This window comes from Pseudomassariella vexata, assembly GCF_002105095.1.
Source record: "Pseudomassariella vexata strain CBS 129021 chromosome Unknown BCR38scaffold_1, whole genome shotgun sequence".
In the NCBI taxonomy this organism is placed as follows: domain Eukaryota; kingdom Fungi; phylum Ascomycota; class Sordariomycetes; order Amphisphaeriales; family Pseudomassariaceae; genus Pseudomassariella; species Pseudomassariella vexata.
The window spans coordinates 907,605-923,733 of NW_024467956.1; the positions used below are offsets into that span (position 1 = coordinate 907,605).

A 16,129-nucleotide genomic window follows, 5' to 3' on the forward strand; every position below is an offset into this window, starting at 1 on the left:
GCTTTTGGCATTGGACAATCAGATGAGATCGTCTTATTGATACTTGAGTACTTTGAGGTACATTTAAGGACTTCATTCGAAGTACCTAGATTGAAAGGGAGGTATCTATTGGATCTCAAAAAGTAGCGACTTGTCTAACGATGCATGTCAAAACTCATGAAAACAAGAAAAGACCGCCTGTTTTGCAATGATACTGGTATGACTAGTCACCTGCTGGAGAATGATAGCAGGAGTGTCATTAAAATGTGAGACCTGGATGCAATTGAGGCGTAACCATTGAGCGCATTCAAGGGAGCTGCAAGCTCCAAGGAGGCATCGAGCTTTCTGATTGGCTACTACGGACAAAGTGATGTTGCGAATGCACAAGAACCAAAACGGTCTTGGGTGGAGTGACCATCCATCATTCTCTCCTCCATTTATTGTTCCGTACCAAGATTTGATGCACCTCCCGAAGATAATAGCTATCTTGTTTTGATGCCGTCGTCCCATAGTCCTTCCCTCCCCAAATATACTACCGCATCAAGCAAACAGACACCCGACGAAGCGAAGACGACCATAGCCTTGCCTCGTGAATCGCATACCGGCCGACAGTCACTTATTTGTGCATTCCACGGAGCTTGCCAAGTGGAGGAAAGGGTGTGAGAGGAAGTGAAATAAAGAGGACAAGTGCGCCTTCTGCTTTGCGTGCGTTATTTGGCTTATGCTGCTCGGGTTGTTACCCTCGACGGAGGTTTTATGATCTGTCGCTATATTTCATAACTTGTGCTTTCCACACACCTTATGCAACTTCCAGCCTGTCCGTGAGTAGAAGTCTTAGTTTTCTGGCGTTTGAGCTGATGTCCCTACCGTATCTGCCTTGACACCCCATTCTACAGTAACTCACCCTGTTCTATGATGCGTCCATTTTGCTGGAAGGCCGCATCACGATCTTCTCAAGTCCTAAGCCGTCCACTAGGACGTCAGGGCCGGAGCCGGGGCACGGAAGACGTGGGTCCAGCCCGGAAGCTTCTACCGGTTGCATCACTACCACCCTCTCCGATTTGACTCATTCACCTGCCTTCCACCTCTAGCAACTCTCTTCCACTTGAAAATTTAGGGTTTTTGCTGCATCAAACACCTCCCATGTAGCATCACAAGCACTCGATTGGAATTCTGCTGACATGCTGCGTCGCCTAGCGTCCCTCGGCCAGGCGGCCGTTGAAGGCCAAGCTGAGGAAACCGACAACATGTCTCCCTCACCTGGAGACGAGGCCCAGTTGCCGCAGGACTCGAGAAATACTGGAGGACTTGCCAGTGTCTTCAAGGGTCTTGCTGGGGCTGCCAAGCTGACGAAAGCAGCTCCGACGTTGATGCAAACTACCAGCTCCACGATGAACGCCCAGATCGCCGAGCAGCTCAACGACACCACCGCGGCTTCGCAAGGCTTACCGCCGAATCACATGGAAGCATTCGAGAAGCTTAGAAGCGGTTCAACCAGCGATCGGGTCGCTGCAGCTGATCAACTTCGCCATGCTGTGAAGGACTACCCGCTAAATCCAGTACGTCTTGATCTGCCGGAGGGACGGATGCAAAGTTGATTTACTGACATGGGATGGCAGGTGCTTGATATCTGGTACGCGGCCAAGGATATGATCGAACCAACCCATGCCAGTAGCACTCGGATTGCTGGCTGGGCGCTTCTTACTGCCTGCGTGCAGCATCCCTCGTCGACCGACCTTGAGCGCAAGGAATATTTCCAGACAATCACAGCCCAGGCAAATGCGGCAGATTTCTACCTTCAGCTTGAAGCACTATTGGCGTTAACGAATCATGGCCGCGATTTGTCTGGTTGCGACTACGACGTGTTCCCACTGCTAACGGAGTGGCTTGGCATGAAGTTCGATTCCGTGCGTGCAGCGAAGAAACAAGCGTCTCGAAGTAAGGGCAAGGCTGCTGTATCGGGTGAGGATAAGGATTTTGCTGGCCTGTTTGCCTTGACGACAGACGTCATCAAGTTCAACTTCAGCGTTGTCGATGACAGCGCTGGCGAGGCCTTGATCAATGCGCTTCTCAACATATGCATGAACACGAGCAACACCGAACATCTCAGGGCTTGCATTACGGTTCTGGAAGCCATCGTGACTTTTGGGTCCATCCCAAACGACAAGTTGAAGGACTGTGTGCAGGTTCTTAGTTCGATCCATTGCCTCGTTCCCGCCCTTCAGAAGCCTGCGTGGCATACTTTGAGCATTCTGTCCAGGTCGCACAACGGCCAAGCTCTGGTCAGGATCTTGCTCGATGTTCTCAACACTCTTCCCACCGATGCAGACAAGAGTAAGGAACTCGTACGAGAAGTTAGGGGCGCTCTCTCAATCCTCTTCCGCCTTGTATCGAAAAATACGGAGAAGGGCTACCCATCGATTCCATACTCCATTCTCGTTGACGGACTGACCACGGTGGTGAAGGCCACGCAGGCTTGGAAGATCCATGTGGACATCCTGCGCCTGGCCAATGCGCTGTTCAGCGATGCTCATGGCAACCTTAATCCCATGATTGCCGACGAGGACTGGTCCGGGATTCTCGACGTTGCGGCCGTGTGTGCAAACAGTGCGGTCACGGCTAATGTAATTTTTGAGGAACCGGTTAAATCTGCAATTGCGCGGGAGAGCTCAGAAACAGCGAGTGTGGTCAGGACCGAAATCACGAAGGTTATCACACGAATTGAGCGACTGCTGGCGGAACCCGCCGGCGCTTTCACGCAACGACAGGACTGCATCTTCTTCTTTGCCAAAATCCACAAGGTTTTGCCCGACTCGGCCGCCAGTTTGGTCCTCGATTATTTCAAGGATTGTCGATGCTGCTTCCCCTCTGACGTCCAATGGGAAGCAAATCTTGAGTTGGTCATCAATGGAATATTTGCCAATCGCGATCGTTCCAGCGCGCTTCGACACCGAGCTGTCCAAGTCGTCACAGAAGTGTACGACATGATCGAGCTCATTAACGAACGGGTCGAACCCGACTTTGTACCCGACCTCGTGAAGCGCCTACTCGCAGACGTATCCGAGGAGACGGATATCGAGGTTCTTGAAGAGCTTGTATCGTTCACAGCCGGCATTGCGAACAATGCGTCATACACTCTGTTCAGCTACATTGTTGATACACTTCGTGGCGTCTTGACGGCTGATCGACTCCGATCTCCAACGTCATCTGTGTTGGCACAAAGCCCCGGACACCCAACACCCCCCGACCAAGCGACAACATGGACAGGCCAAACCCCATCCAATGTCGTGGTGCGAGGCTACGTGCAAATCTTTATGCGTGTCATGAACACCGATGTAGCCAAGGCAAGCCGACTGTACCATATCTTGGTGTCGATAGCCAAGTCCAACTCGAGCGAAACCGATGCTCGCCTCAGCGCCATGAAGCTCCTGTTTCGATTGAGGGCGGATTGGGCTGGCCGCATCTTCGTCACTGCTCACACCGAATCAGCATACCTAGCCTCCTCGCTCTACCGCACGGAAGCATCTCTAGCGCGCAAGCAAGCTGAAGAAGCGGCTCATCCTGGTAGGCTCTCAAGAGGAGAGGCTGGTGGGTCAGGTGGTTCTTCACGAGGCGTATCCTTCGGCCAGGGTCAGATTTATCCTAGCAGGCCTACCAGCAGCGTTAAGGGCGCTGCCCCAAAATATCAGCAAATGTGGTTTGCAAGCGATCCAGACGCGCTTCCCGGGCCGGCCTCCCAGGTTGCCAGCCCTGTACTGTATTCGCATCTGCCAGGTGTAAAGCCGGAGTCTGGGGAGGAAGCTCCTAAGGACGTCGTGCTGCCCACCAGCTTGTGGCTCGAAGCAATCCTGAATCTGTTCCAACAAGGATGCGATTGGGAAGTGTACAGTTTTGTTCTAGTACATCTTCCCTCTCAGTTGAGCAATCACGGCATCTTCAAAACCGCGGTGCCGCAGCTGCAGGAACTAAGGAAGACGCTCTGCGAGCAGATTAGAATGAACAGCTTCTTAGAGCCCCCTAGTGCCTCTGGACTTCGTCGCTCTGACGTCTCCATCTGCCTTTTCCACACCCTGACGATGATTATGAGTTACCACCAGCACTTCCAAAAGCCGGACGAAGATGAGATGGTCAATACCTTCGTCCGTGGCATGACGTGGGAACGAAGCGCCAAATGCTGCATTCACGCACTCTCTATCTGCTGCTACGAGCTTCCCATGTCAACCAGCAAGGCTCTGGTTACGATTTTGCAGAAGATGGCCCAGATTGTCACTCAACCCTACGTTGCTATGCACATCTTAGAGTTCCTGGCTTGCCTGGCTCGACTGCCGTCTCTATACGTCAACTTCAGAGAAGATGAATATCGAATCGTGTTTGGCATCTGCTTCCGATACCTGCAATTCGTCAGAGAGAAGCGGCATTCATATCGGTTCAGCTCGGCTAGTGACCCAGCCGCGCATACAGCGGCCGCATCCAGTCCGGCAGATGGCCCCGTACACCCCAACGCGTTTGACGACTTGCCTCAGTATGTCTATGCCTTGGCATACCACGTGGTAACGTTCTGGTTTCTGGCTCTGAAGATTCCAGACCGCCCGAATCATGTCGGCTGGATCGCGAGAAATCTTTTTGGAGATGCCGACGGATCGCAAACTTCGGAGGAACAAGCCCAGATCACCATCGACTTCATGCAACGAGTGGCATTTGCCGACGTGGACGAGTCGGCGGCGGACCCGCTTTTCACGGCTGACCGCTACGGAGAGATTATGAAGAAGCGCTGGCTGATCGGCAACAGCATTGTCACTATTGAGCAGGCAGTTTCCACGGGATGGGCGCAGATCACCAAGCGACAGTCCTCTGGCAAGTCTTCATACATAATCCGCGAATCATTCAGACCCCCTCCCGCACATCAAGAACGAACCACCAATGACAACTCGCGGGATGCCAACTCCTTGCACGGCAACAGCGTATTTCCGAGCCACCTCCTGGTCCAGCTGCTGTCCTCGATGCCCCAATGCACCGATCAAGCTCGGCCGATTCCCCTGCCTGATGACGATGCTATTGACAGAGCCATCCGGATGTTTGACCACAACTCTACGGTTGATGGCCATAAAGTTGGCGTCATCTACATTGGCGAGAACCAGACGAAGGAGTCGGAGATATTGGCCAACGTATCGGGAAGCAGCGACTACGTGGACTTTCTGAATGGACTTGGTACCTTAACGCGATTGAAGGATGCAAAGTTCAATGCCCAAGGCTTGGATCGACAGTATGACACAGATGGACAATTCACCTTTTGTTGGAGAGATCGCGTGTCTGAGATTGTATTCCATGTCACCACGCAGATGCCAACCAATTTGGACAGGGACCCTGGCTGTACTTTGAAGAAGCGACACATTGGTAACGATTTCGTCAATATCATATTCAACGACTCAGGTCTGCCGTTCAAGTTCGATACATTCCCGTCAGACTTCAACTACGTCAACATCGTCATAACTCCTGAATCACGAGCTTCGTTCGTCGCTACTAGGCAGAGGACACCGATCGATCTGAAGGAGTCATTCTACAAAGTTCAAGTCATGAGCAAGCCCGGCTTTCCTGAGATATCACCCGCTTCGGAGACAAAAATAATCAGTTTGCAAGCCTTACCCAGCTTTATCCGTCTGCTGGCTCTCAACGCGTCGGTCTTCTCGCTCGTTTGGTCCAACCGCGAGGGCGGCGAGCATGTTTCGCCCTGGCGCAATCGACTACGGGAGATCAAGCGCCTGAGGGAGAAATATGGCCCCAAGACGTCACACTCCCATGGACTATCGCCGTCCCCTCCTGGGACGGCACTTGGTGGTGGACCGTCTACGATCCTGAGCAGCTCCCAGTTGGAGCCAAATAGACCCGGCGGTACTGTTCGTGACAGCTTCAGCAGCTTGAGAAGATCATCGGTGGCTACCTTTTTCTCCACCAACAGCGAGCAAAACACGCACTCACACCGCTCGTCAATGCTCTCGACGGCACCGACTGAGAATACCGAGATCCATGCTGCCAATGGACTTGACAACCTTGTTGATCAAGTCGATTTCTCTAAATGGGCCTGAAATTGGCACTTGGTCGATCGCATTACCATTTCCCGCTATTGACTGCCTTACAACAGGAGGCATCTCACAACAGTGAACACATCAAGAAATCAAGCCGAGGAAGTCATGTCCCCACCGTGTACGCGACGTTAGGCAAAGGTGTAAAAGTTCGGAAGGGAGATGAGGACATGGCGTCTGGATAAGGGAGGAATACCACAAAAGTTTTTTGCTTTTCCCGTTTGTTTCTGTCACGGCATTTACCCCCTCCTATGAGCTGCTGCTCATCGACTGAAATTTGGGAGCGGCAGCATCTGTCGCTCTCATCGTAAAATGTCGATGTTTGCGGAGGGATATGCCATGAAAAGCGAGAGAAACTCCCTCAAAGGATACCCGCCTGACTCCTGGATCCTGGATGAGAGAGAGCGAAGGAGAGGTAACGGTTGGGAACGGGGGGAGGAGGGCTTGACAATTCATTGACTGTTCTTGTTACAAGTACTTTGTACAGATTATATACAGGGAACCTGGCACATTGCCTCACCATTTTTTCTGTCTTTCACAGAGTGTCGGCACAGTCATCTCTGCGGGACAATGTAGCAATATTACAACTCTGCATGACATACACACAACCTGGTTACAGACATGTGAATTTGATGATTTGCAGCAGAGATAATGAAGAGATGTTTGCATTTTGGGAGCCAAGAACGCTAGGCTAGACGTTGTGGAGGGCTACACAAGACTTCCTTCGGCAAGCGTCAGGCTAGTTTAGGCTTTGCCGATCCCATCATGGAGCAACTCATTTTTTGTTCTTTTGCTTTCGCGTGCCCTCGATGATTGACGAAACTAGTGATGGGTACACCGCACTCCCACCTCATGGTGATATGAGTATGAACCGCGACTTGCGGCATGCGTAAGAATGCACAATGTTACGCCAGGTTTCTTCGAGATGATGCATGCTGCAAAGTCCTTTCAAGGATTTCCTTTTACGTTGTTGTGCCTTTGACATGCAGACGAAAACTCATCACGCGTATCCGAGGCCCCGGCCTAGGCCAAACAGCACACACCTGGCTTGGTAAGGTGGTAATCAGGGAGCTGACCCATGAGTCAACGATGCCGAGAACAGGCAAATAGGCGAGCAGACGGATAGGACCGGTTAAAGGGGGGCAGTGAGCTTCTCGTTCACAGCTACCTAACTCCTAGGCACGTAGCCCTACGGCGCTGTCTCGTTACGCTGACATTAGTACTCATCCATCTTTTCCCGCAGAGCTGATTGCTGTCGTTTTGGACCCCTACGGCCCGTTCCTAAGACCCCCCAGTTAGCTTGGTCCTATGTTCAACCACGTGGGGAACAACGCGCCAACCAGCGCAGCTAGTTTCCGTTCGGGGTGGTCGTTTTAGTACGTGTCATAATATATCAGGGTGACCAGGGTAGCACTGTACGTTCTGGGCAAAAGTACACCCACTGCGTGCGGAGTGCAAAAGCCTATGTGTGTTACATGACACGACGCATCAGCAGCGCCCAGCCCAGCATTCTCCATCCCCTATGAACCACATCATGGCTACATGGTTGACAGAAAATTCCATGCAAAGACACTCTCCCGATAGGCCAGTATACGCAATTTCGGGCCAAGATATACGCCCCCTTTACAGTGTATGACAGCCCGCATAGCGAGGGTACGGCGCCTTAGGATACGGTGCTTGGGCCGCTTGCAGCGAACTGTGAACTCGGCCGAGCCCTCAACCGCGTTCACATTCCCGGCTCTGTGGTTCGAGGTTCAACAAAAAACCGTAGCACCCGCTAGTGACCCGACCGTTGCCAATCCCTTGGGACCACGCGCGAACATAATCCTAGAACGGAAATGGCTACGAGATATGATAGGATAGTCGATCGGTCTAAGACTCTAGCACTGATTGTTGCTGTCGGTTTAACGGACTCGGTGCGACGAACCCAGGCAAGACAGGACCTGACTCCAGGCGCTTCGGACTGCGCTGGTCTGGTTGCATTCATTCCTACGTAGTAATTGTCAGAAAAGCCTTGGAGTCCACGCCCAGTCCCCCAGGGTGCTTTTACACGGGCCCAGCACCTGTTGTATTGACCTACTGAACTGCTGCTGGATGGGTTAGACACACGTACTGAAGAAAACTTATTAAGTGACATCCACCAATGTAGATGCCAACCGCTTTTTCATTATTTGATTCCGTCCCCCAAGGTTACCCCGTTCGCCTTCTGTCTGCATGTAGCTACAATCGGCACCAACGCGCATTGCCCGCTGCCACTGCTTACTCGAGACTTGCATACCGCACATCCCACGTTACTGCGCGGCACCTTGGATTCGGTTGTTTTTGTTGCCGTGTTTTCCCTTGCCCGTGTACGTCGTCCATCGCTGTGCCACCGAGGCACATAAATGGAATATGGTAGGAATGGCGGAACGAACATGCACTTCGGAATATCGATCCCATCAGCTGATAGAAAAACAAACAGGCTGTTGTCATCACAACGACTAGAGAGAGGAGTGTAACACGAGGAATTGACACATATCGTGCTGGTCCAGTCCTTGTAACTGTGTACACCCAATGCCCATTGGCTAACTTTGTGGGAGGTACAACATGTGTCTTGGTGGCAGGAGTCGCTGTGTTTGGAATTGAAATCTGAGTTCCTAGCCTGTCAGCATAAGCAAACCATGATACGGCACGGCCATTGTTCATTGAAGACATTTTAGCCCCCAATCCCCAATATCAATAATCGTCTGCATTTTTGCTGGACAACTTCCTTGTTTCTGATCCAACCACTTGAGAAATGCAGTATCTTGGTTGGTCGGCACTTGCATAAATGACGGACCGCACTTTGAGAATATGCCCTTGACTTCCTTATGAGCCCTCCAAGAACTTATCAAAACCCCAACGTCCCGCTAGTCCCATCGGGGGTCTGCCAAGAATGCTCCAAATTCCGGCATTCAGCAGTCTTTGGTGACAATGAGATGAGGCAAGTTTGCAACCGATCATGCGCGCACCCTGCTGTGCCTAAGTGGTGCAGAAGCCCCTTCAGCCCCGAGAGCTCCGCGTTGGTGGTGTAAGCGACATTTTTCATCATTATTGGAGCCGGTACCTCAACATGGGCCTCGTAGTCTTGATAGCCTGTCTGCCTTGCAACACAGCCCAATCCACGTCTGCCACGACGGACAGTGAGGTGATGCTTGCGACATCGGAAAACCTGCCTCGGGCCTGTATCATGACCCGAAGATTGCCTGTCAATATGCCTCCGACTTGGTCTAGCCTTTAATGTAGTACCAGCTTTGAACGAAACACGTGCTCGACTATGTCGTGTGTTGCCGGGCAAGCTCTGGTATTGCACAAGATTCGGCACGCACAAGTGACACAGTTGCCGCGGTTGGTTCTAGACTGTTAAATGAAAATTGCTGGCTCATCAGTACACAGCGAACGTGTGATGGTGACGGTGTGTTTGTTGGTGAAGACAACGTGCTCCGACATCATGATCATGCTCCTACATTGTACGTACGGCGCCCTGTATTCCTGCTGGGAACAGGCCTACGGCAAACCTGGAAGATTCAAGAGTAATGTTTTCACGACTGTCGCCACACATCGTGGTATCTTGCCCATTTCTGGAACCCTGTTCGAACTGTTAGCTACTACTAGGTCACCAGAGCGAACATGTTTTACCCAACTGCTGGAACCCTTCGCTACCTCCTCTGACTCTATCAAGAAATACGCGGTGCATCCCTCGGTTCCGTAACGAACTAATACACGCGTCTAAGAGCCTGATCATGACGGAGTCTCTGCTATTCGCAAGAGCCGGATTTTGGGCTGCTCTGTGCATCAGTAATCTGCAACTGAAACCCTGAGTCTCCCATACTTACATGAAACGCATATACAGGTAATACCCCCAACATCCGATCCTATCATGCGCGACCAGGGCAAGTCGTTGGCGCTGGGATTTCCGGAAGTGGGGATATAGATTATCGCTGTAGCCACGATGACCGTCCCGTGCAATCCCAATATGATGTCCCCATCATTGCTTTCATATTCGAGGTAGCTGGAATATTGATCGTGTAGTCCCATTTGTTCAATATGCTTCGACTCCTCCCCGATAAATTCCATGACAGTCCTTAGCTCTTGCCACGAACTTTGTCGAAAACTGAAGTCTGGCAATGCCTCCCCTGGAGAGGGCCAGTCCTGGATTCTCAACAGCCAGTCACATACTTCTTGTCCGCTGCCCGGATTTTGGCCGTCCATCTTCCAATCGCGTCGCCTGAACCAAGCTGCGGAAGCGAAGTCGACAGGTACGCCACAAAACAGTCGAGGAAATGTACTGCCGAGCTGCACTCGAACCACATTGTCCGTGGCAGCTAACTCATCTACAGCGTGGTTGTGGAGTGCCAATCCTATGCCTCGCCTTCTGTATGCTGGCTTCACGATGAGTACAGCCAGGGACCCAACCAGATCTTGATCGGCACTGTTGCCGTAGAACGTCACGAACGTAGCACAAAAGCCAACCATTTCCCCTGTGCTAGAACCTTTGACCGCGTAATGTCGGGCCCAGCCCTTGCGATCAAGCACTGTACGAAGACCAAAAACGTCCAGCTGAAATTGAGCGGGAAGACACTCAGCCCATAGCTCTTGTATAGGCGTGGCATTGAGATACATCGGATTCAACTCTTCCACATCCCACCGGATTGGAGCCTTAGCCGAATTTTGCTCACTCGCAGTACCAACTGCTGGGGGGACAGTTTCGCCAAAGAGAGCAGCCGCCGCAGCTTGGAGGTGTTCTGGGGAATATCCGGGCAATTGTAGCACTGTAGGAAATGATTCCTCCAGTAGACCCAGGGCTTGGGCATCTTGACATGCCACGACTACCTGAGGACAATGATCACCCATCTTCCTTGCGATATTGGCGGCATCAAGTTGCGAAGGCTGCCCAGCAGCCGCCGCTCCCGATATAACGAATATGATTACTCTGGCGCGTCTAATAAAAGGTACGTGCGTTTCCGTGATGCCATTGCGACAATTATATGGCACGTGGTACACCGGCGGGTGTCTCATACTGATGGCCCGGCCCAACGGCTCGAAATGATCGCCTCCTTTGTCGAACTCTGGTCGAAATGGTACCACGACTGGTGTTAAAAGGAGCACATGATCATTGTCGTCGAGTATCCTTGTCAAGGGAAGACACGACTGCTGATCACGAATGATTCCGATTTCGGGTCGTGAAGTCCCCGGGTGTAGAACCGATGTAGTATTGAGCCCAGGCATTGTTTTTGGCTGTGGTGGTTATGGAATATTAGCGGGCAAGGCGTGTTAATAGATTGTGGCCTACTTGATAGTGCCAGTAGACCTGGGACGGAGTCAGCCCGGCATCATGCCATATACCATTAATGCAGAGAGTCAGCATGCTCGCTGCGACTTGACTTACTTCGCCACGTTGAAAACGACACAGTATGACACAAGCATCGTCTCAGGCCGGCTGCAAAGGCTTGTGCTACTTGGTGAGGCTGGATACCACAAGGCTGAACGCCAGTTCGGCGTTCGATACTCTCGCTAGAGGATCCGAGTATCAAATCGCGCGAGAATGCGTCTGCAATAGTCAGAGGTGACTTTGATCAGGGAACCAGGAGACCAAGGATCGCAACGAAGTAGCCCAGTGTTCTGACAGCAGTCCTTGTGTAGTCTTTGTGTAGGCATAGAGGAAGCGGGTAAGACAGAAGTCCAGCAATAATCCCTGTCACGGTTCCACAAAGTGCCTCGCTGGCAACTTTGGGGGCGAATAGCACAGATTCAGAAACTCCGCCCGGTAGTAAGTGACGGCGAACTTGCGGATTGAGCCAATCGAAGACTCGTTCCTTCGACTGAAAAGTGATAATAAACACGATCTGTAGGACTACTTGGTTGATGTCGAGTCACTAGCGCCACCGAACTGTTTGGGGTCGTGAGTCCAACTCATAACTTGGGTTCCCCAAATGCGAGACTCCTGCCTGCTCTGTGGGACAAACTGCTTACTTATAACTATCGCGGCTGTTGCCAAAGTATCAGGCAATCCTGGCTACTTGAGGCACAGGATGCCACAAGGTTGTACAAGAATTTGGTAGTGCAATTACAGGTCGCAGGAGGAATGATGTGGATGCTGCTGAGTGCTGAAGTCATAATCTCTCAGAGTTCCACCGGGTTGTGATAGATGTTTCCCAATAGCACGTTCAGGGCGGTAAAAGGGCTTCGATTGGCTCGATCCCGCCAGTGTAGCTCGATTACTATGTGCGGTCGATATAAAGAAGCTGCAAAAGCCGTGTCTTGGGTAGTACAAGAGGGCTCGTGGTGTATGCACGAAAGTGAGCTGTAGCCAGTGAGGCATAGATAGAAGTGGGAGAGATCAATACGGGAGAGCATTGGCATCTGCTTTAAGTGGGAGCAACCAAGCTTTACCAAGCCTGGCATCTATTCCGCTTTTGCCTGCCGCTGGAATTCGATCCAGTTTGTCGTAAATTGGGGTCCAGATGCGGAAAACTCCATGACGGGGCCGTCCACGCAAAGGTATGCAGCCCTGAGTGTTACAGAAACATACATAAATGCGACGATATCTTCAGGGTAGGATGAACACAGACCCAACGATAAGCGTCATTAGCCATTGGTAAATCCCAAATACGGTGCGGACCTCGAGCGAACGCGGAAATGGGCAGCAAAACAGGAGAAGAAATGCCGCAATAACCTCTGAAGCATAAATTAGTGGATGCAAACATCAATGTCGATTCGGTGAGTAGAATCGGTTCAAATGCGACGATTTGGAAGACGAAAGGGACATTGGAAGAAAGACGGCAGTGATCGGCCATCGACATAGGCCATTGAGTGTGTATTGATCGTGGGGGGTTTTGGGGGTCGCAGTGGCACCATCGCAGCACCGAAAGCAGAATGCCGAGCTGAAGATTCAATATCCTTGATCAAGTTGGGTTGGCTGGATGTTGACGGAATTTCGGGAGCAATGCAGGGAATGCCTCGCGCATAATAAAGAGAAGTAGCTCCGGGGACCCGTGGACAACTGAATTTGAAGTTGGATTTTGCTCTTTTCTTCAGGTTCGGGAAGTTTGCCGTCAAGGCAAAAGGGAAGCCGCGACCTTCGAGCCTGCCTGCTAATTTGAACCGAAGGTAGTGGCTTCCATGCAACACCAAATTCTAGAAGAATTAATGAAGCACAATCATGGTCCTTTTTTCCTGCCACCTGATGGTCTTCTGCGGTGATGAGGGTTCAACAACAAGGTACTGAGGGCAGGTGTAGGTTCTGACGCTTACAGAGCCTACCAGAGAACATTGTAGGATTTCCATCGGCCTACTTAGACCTGCCATACCCCACCATTTATCTTCCCAAGTAGCTCAACGCGTCTTTGGCGCGTCTTAATTTAAATGACTGGACCAAATATATTTACTATAAGTTGAGCACATCGCTTTTGAGAATACTCGGGAGAACCGAATTCCGCTCCAGTGGCATCGAGAAAGACACATCATGTCCGAAGATAACCTCGAGGTGATGCCCCGAGGCGCAAAGGACTTCACAGATACGCTTTCCGATGTAATCCAAGGTGAGCATCGTCATCATAGCCACGTCCAAGTACAATTGTCTAAATCCCATTTCAGGAGCCAAACTGCCAGCCAAGCGTCGCGGCACCAGCATCAAGCCTACCGTTGAAGACTTGACCTCGCAGTTATATGAGAGGGGGATTTTGCCAGATGCACTAGAGGATCTCATCGACCTCATCACGACCCCTAGCCACTTGGACCAGGCGAGCCTGAACAGTATCATTCGAAACCTTTACCCGACGGCTTCCGTACGCAGCCATAATGCCATCAAAATCATTGGCTGTCTCGGCCATGGTGCTCAAAAGCCTTCTCTCGCCATTCAAGCCGCGTTGCTGAGATGGCTTGTTATGGTATATCACATTATAGACAAGCAAAACGCCTTGTCCAACGCTTACTCGGTCCTGTTCAATCTACTCGACACTGCGGCAATCCGGTCAGTCCTTTCCCAATGGTACACTCCTCCAAATAGCAGATATTGATGACTCCAGGCCACAACTATGTCATATTCTCGCCTTGATCACGCGGCGTAGGCATGTTCGACCATTTCGGATCCAAGCGCTGTAAGCCATGCATCGCATATGCCGAATACCCACCACTAACAGTCATCAAGGCTGTCATTGAATAGAGACACTGGAAACGATCCTGCCCTCGTAGGGCTGCTTCGAGTCTTCAAGGATTACTATCCCGAGATTATTGTAGGAGAAGCAACTCATGGCAAGGCCTCAGCTTTCAAGGTAGGTAATTAGTAAGGATTATTTCGGGGCTCAGGTGCTTACAATTGAAGCATCCGGATCCTCAATGGCGTGAACGACTCCATGAGATCCAGCGAGCCCATACTCGACCCCTCGATGAGCTTGCCAAGCCCCGTGACGCCTTCCGAGTTTCTCGCCATTACGGCAACAGCAATGGCCGTGGAAAAGGTGCCATAATCCCGCAAGTACACACTTCTCATGCACAGGAAGTAGGTTCCCCTGAAAGCTTCATTAGCACCGGGCCTGACTCTCTAGAACTCCATAACCCTTGAAGAAATCGAGAATGTGGACGGCCTGGTGAATGGGCTCGAAACGATCCAATTACCCAATCAACTCATATCAGTGCTTGCCGATCCTCTGCTGCAGAAGTTGATGCTCCTGAAACCGGCCACAGAAGCCCATCAAAGGGTTAGCAATTGGCTGGTTTCCTTCACCCAAGACGTAATGGATAGGGAAGCCGACGACATACTAGGAGGGATACTCGAGCTTTTGCAGTCGTATGTGTCCACAACAAAGGTGAGTACGTGATGAAAGTTCGGAGGAATCAAGAGACTGATAAAGACCAGAATCTTCCCCCTGTTGTTTTGTCCTTTCTGTGGCAATACATGAAGGTGTGGGACGGCCGGGAAAGCAGAGCCATGATCCTCGATATTCTTGCAAATGCGCCCCTCCCTTCATCTGGATTTGCTGGTGAGATCCACGTAAACCTCGGAGACTGGCCAACCTAACGAACATAGATCTTTACGATAGCATTTTCCGGCCAATGGAAGCAAAAATAATTGATGGATCTGCGACGTCACAACTTGAAATATTGGCATTTTATACGGCATTGCTTCGACATTGGGCTGTTGTCCTGCTATCGCAAGAACAAAATACAGTTGAAGCAGCTAAGGCCGTGCCCGAACTCATCGCCCACGTCAACAAGCTCTGTCTCGCCGTCCTCCAGACATCAACCAGTACATCTACGCAATCCCAAGTCCTGGCTTTCTACGAAGAATGCGCCCGTCTCGCCTCCAACCCGAAACTGTCCCGCCTAGTCAGCATCGTCATCCCGCCCTCTCCGCTGGTCTACATGCTCTACTTCACCCTCTGCCCAGCCACGGCCTCACGCCTCTGTGGCATCTTAGCCCGGTACAAGGACGGATTCCAAACCGCCACGGCATCGTCGCGGTCCGGCTACTCGATCGCATACATCAACGAGTTTAACGGGTTCCTCATGGACATCTGCAACTGCACCTGGCGGTCACGGGCCTTCAACGCTAAAGACGCGAATGCCCACGCCTGTCTCATGTCGCCCAACATCGTCGAGTCATTGACCCTATACGTGAAAGCGCTCGATCAGAACACACCCCTACCGTCGCTGTTCACACTGTCGGCCGCGCCAACGTGGGCATTCATGTCTGCGTCACACCTGCGCAAGCTGGAAGAAGCCGAGGCTGAGCAGGAGCCTCAGGGGTTGGTTGTGCGGCATGCTGGGCCGGCGAGTCGTTCTAGCTTGGCCACTCTCACTAACAAGGGGGGTTTAAATATGACTTGGGACGACTATCGCCTGGGAGTTCTGGGGTATCTCGAGGACCGCGGCATGGTGGGGGTGTGCGATTTGATGCAAAATACCATGACGACGTTGATGAAGCGGGCTTGAGACGGGTTGCTCGAAGTTTCTTCTTGCTTGTCTGGTTTAGGGCCTGCTTAGCCTCTCTATGGAATTTGTATGTCTACTTGCTAGACACCCCAAAGTTAGGGTTCCCTATGTGGAACCAC

General features: G+C 51.6%; 3 protein-coding genes across 3 annotated transcripts; 2 read left to right on the forward strand and 1 right to left on the reverse strand.

The window, feature by feature from the left end:
• Window positions 1-1,226: 1,226 nt before the first annotated feature.
• On the forward strand, window positions 1,227-6,062 carry BCR38DRAFT_330414 (tuberin; the record flags this gene model as incomplete). Its single annotated transcript, XM_040854959.1, has 2 exons — window positions 1,227-1,538; window positions 1,599-6,062. 2 exons carry the CDS (start codon window positions 1,227-1,229, stop codon window positions 6,060-6,062), a joined length of 4,776 nt encoding a protein of 1,591 aa, XP_040720722.1.
• A 3,557-nt stretch (window positions 6,063-9,619) lies between these two features.
• BCR38DRAFT_331568 (beta-n-acetyltransferase) lies at window positions 9,620-11,306 on the reverse strand (the record flags this gene model as incomplete). The annotated part of the gene is made up of 3 exons (XM_040855070.1): window positions 9,620-9,666; window positions 9,717-9,860; window positions 9,914-11,306. The coding sequence occupies 3 exons, from the start codon at window positions 11,304-11,306 to the stop codon at window positions 9,620-9,622; spliced, it is 1,584 nt and encodes a 527-aa protein (XP_040720723.1).
• Window positions 11,307-13,542: 2,236 nt separating this feature from the next.
• On the forward strand, window positions 13,543-16,010 carry BCR38DRAFT_453749 (Mis6-domain-containing protein; the record flags this gene model as incomplete). The annotated part of the gene is made up of 8 exons (XM_040861630.1): window positions 13,543-13,618; window positions 13,674-14,049; window positions 14,105-14,176; window positions 14,227-14,350; window positions 14,401-14,577; window positions 14,624-14,884; window positions 14,935-15,058; window positions 15,106-16,010. 8 exons carry the CDS (start codon window positions 13,543-13,545, stop codon window positions 16,008-16,010), a joined length of 2,115 nt encoding a protein of 704 aa, XP_040720724.1.
• Between the last annotated feature and the right edge of the window lie 119 nt (window positions 16,011-16,129).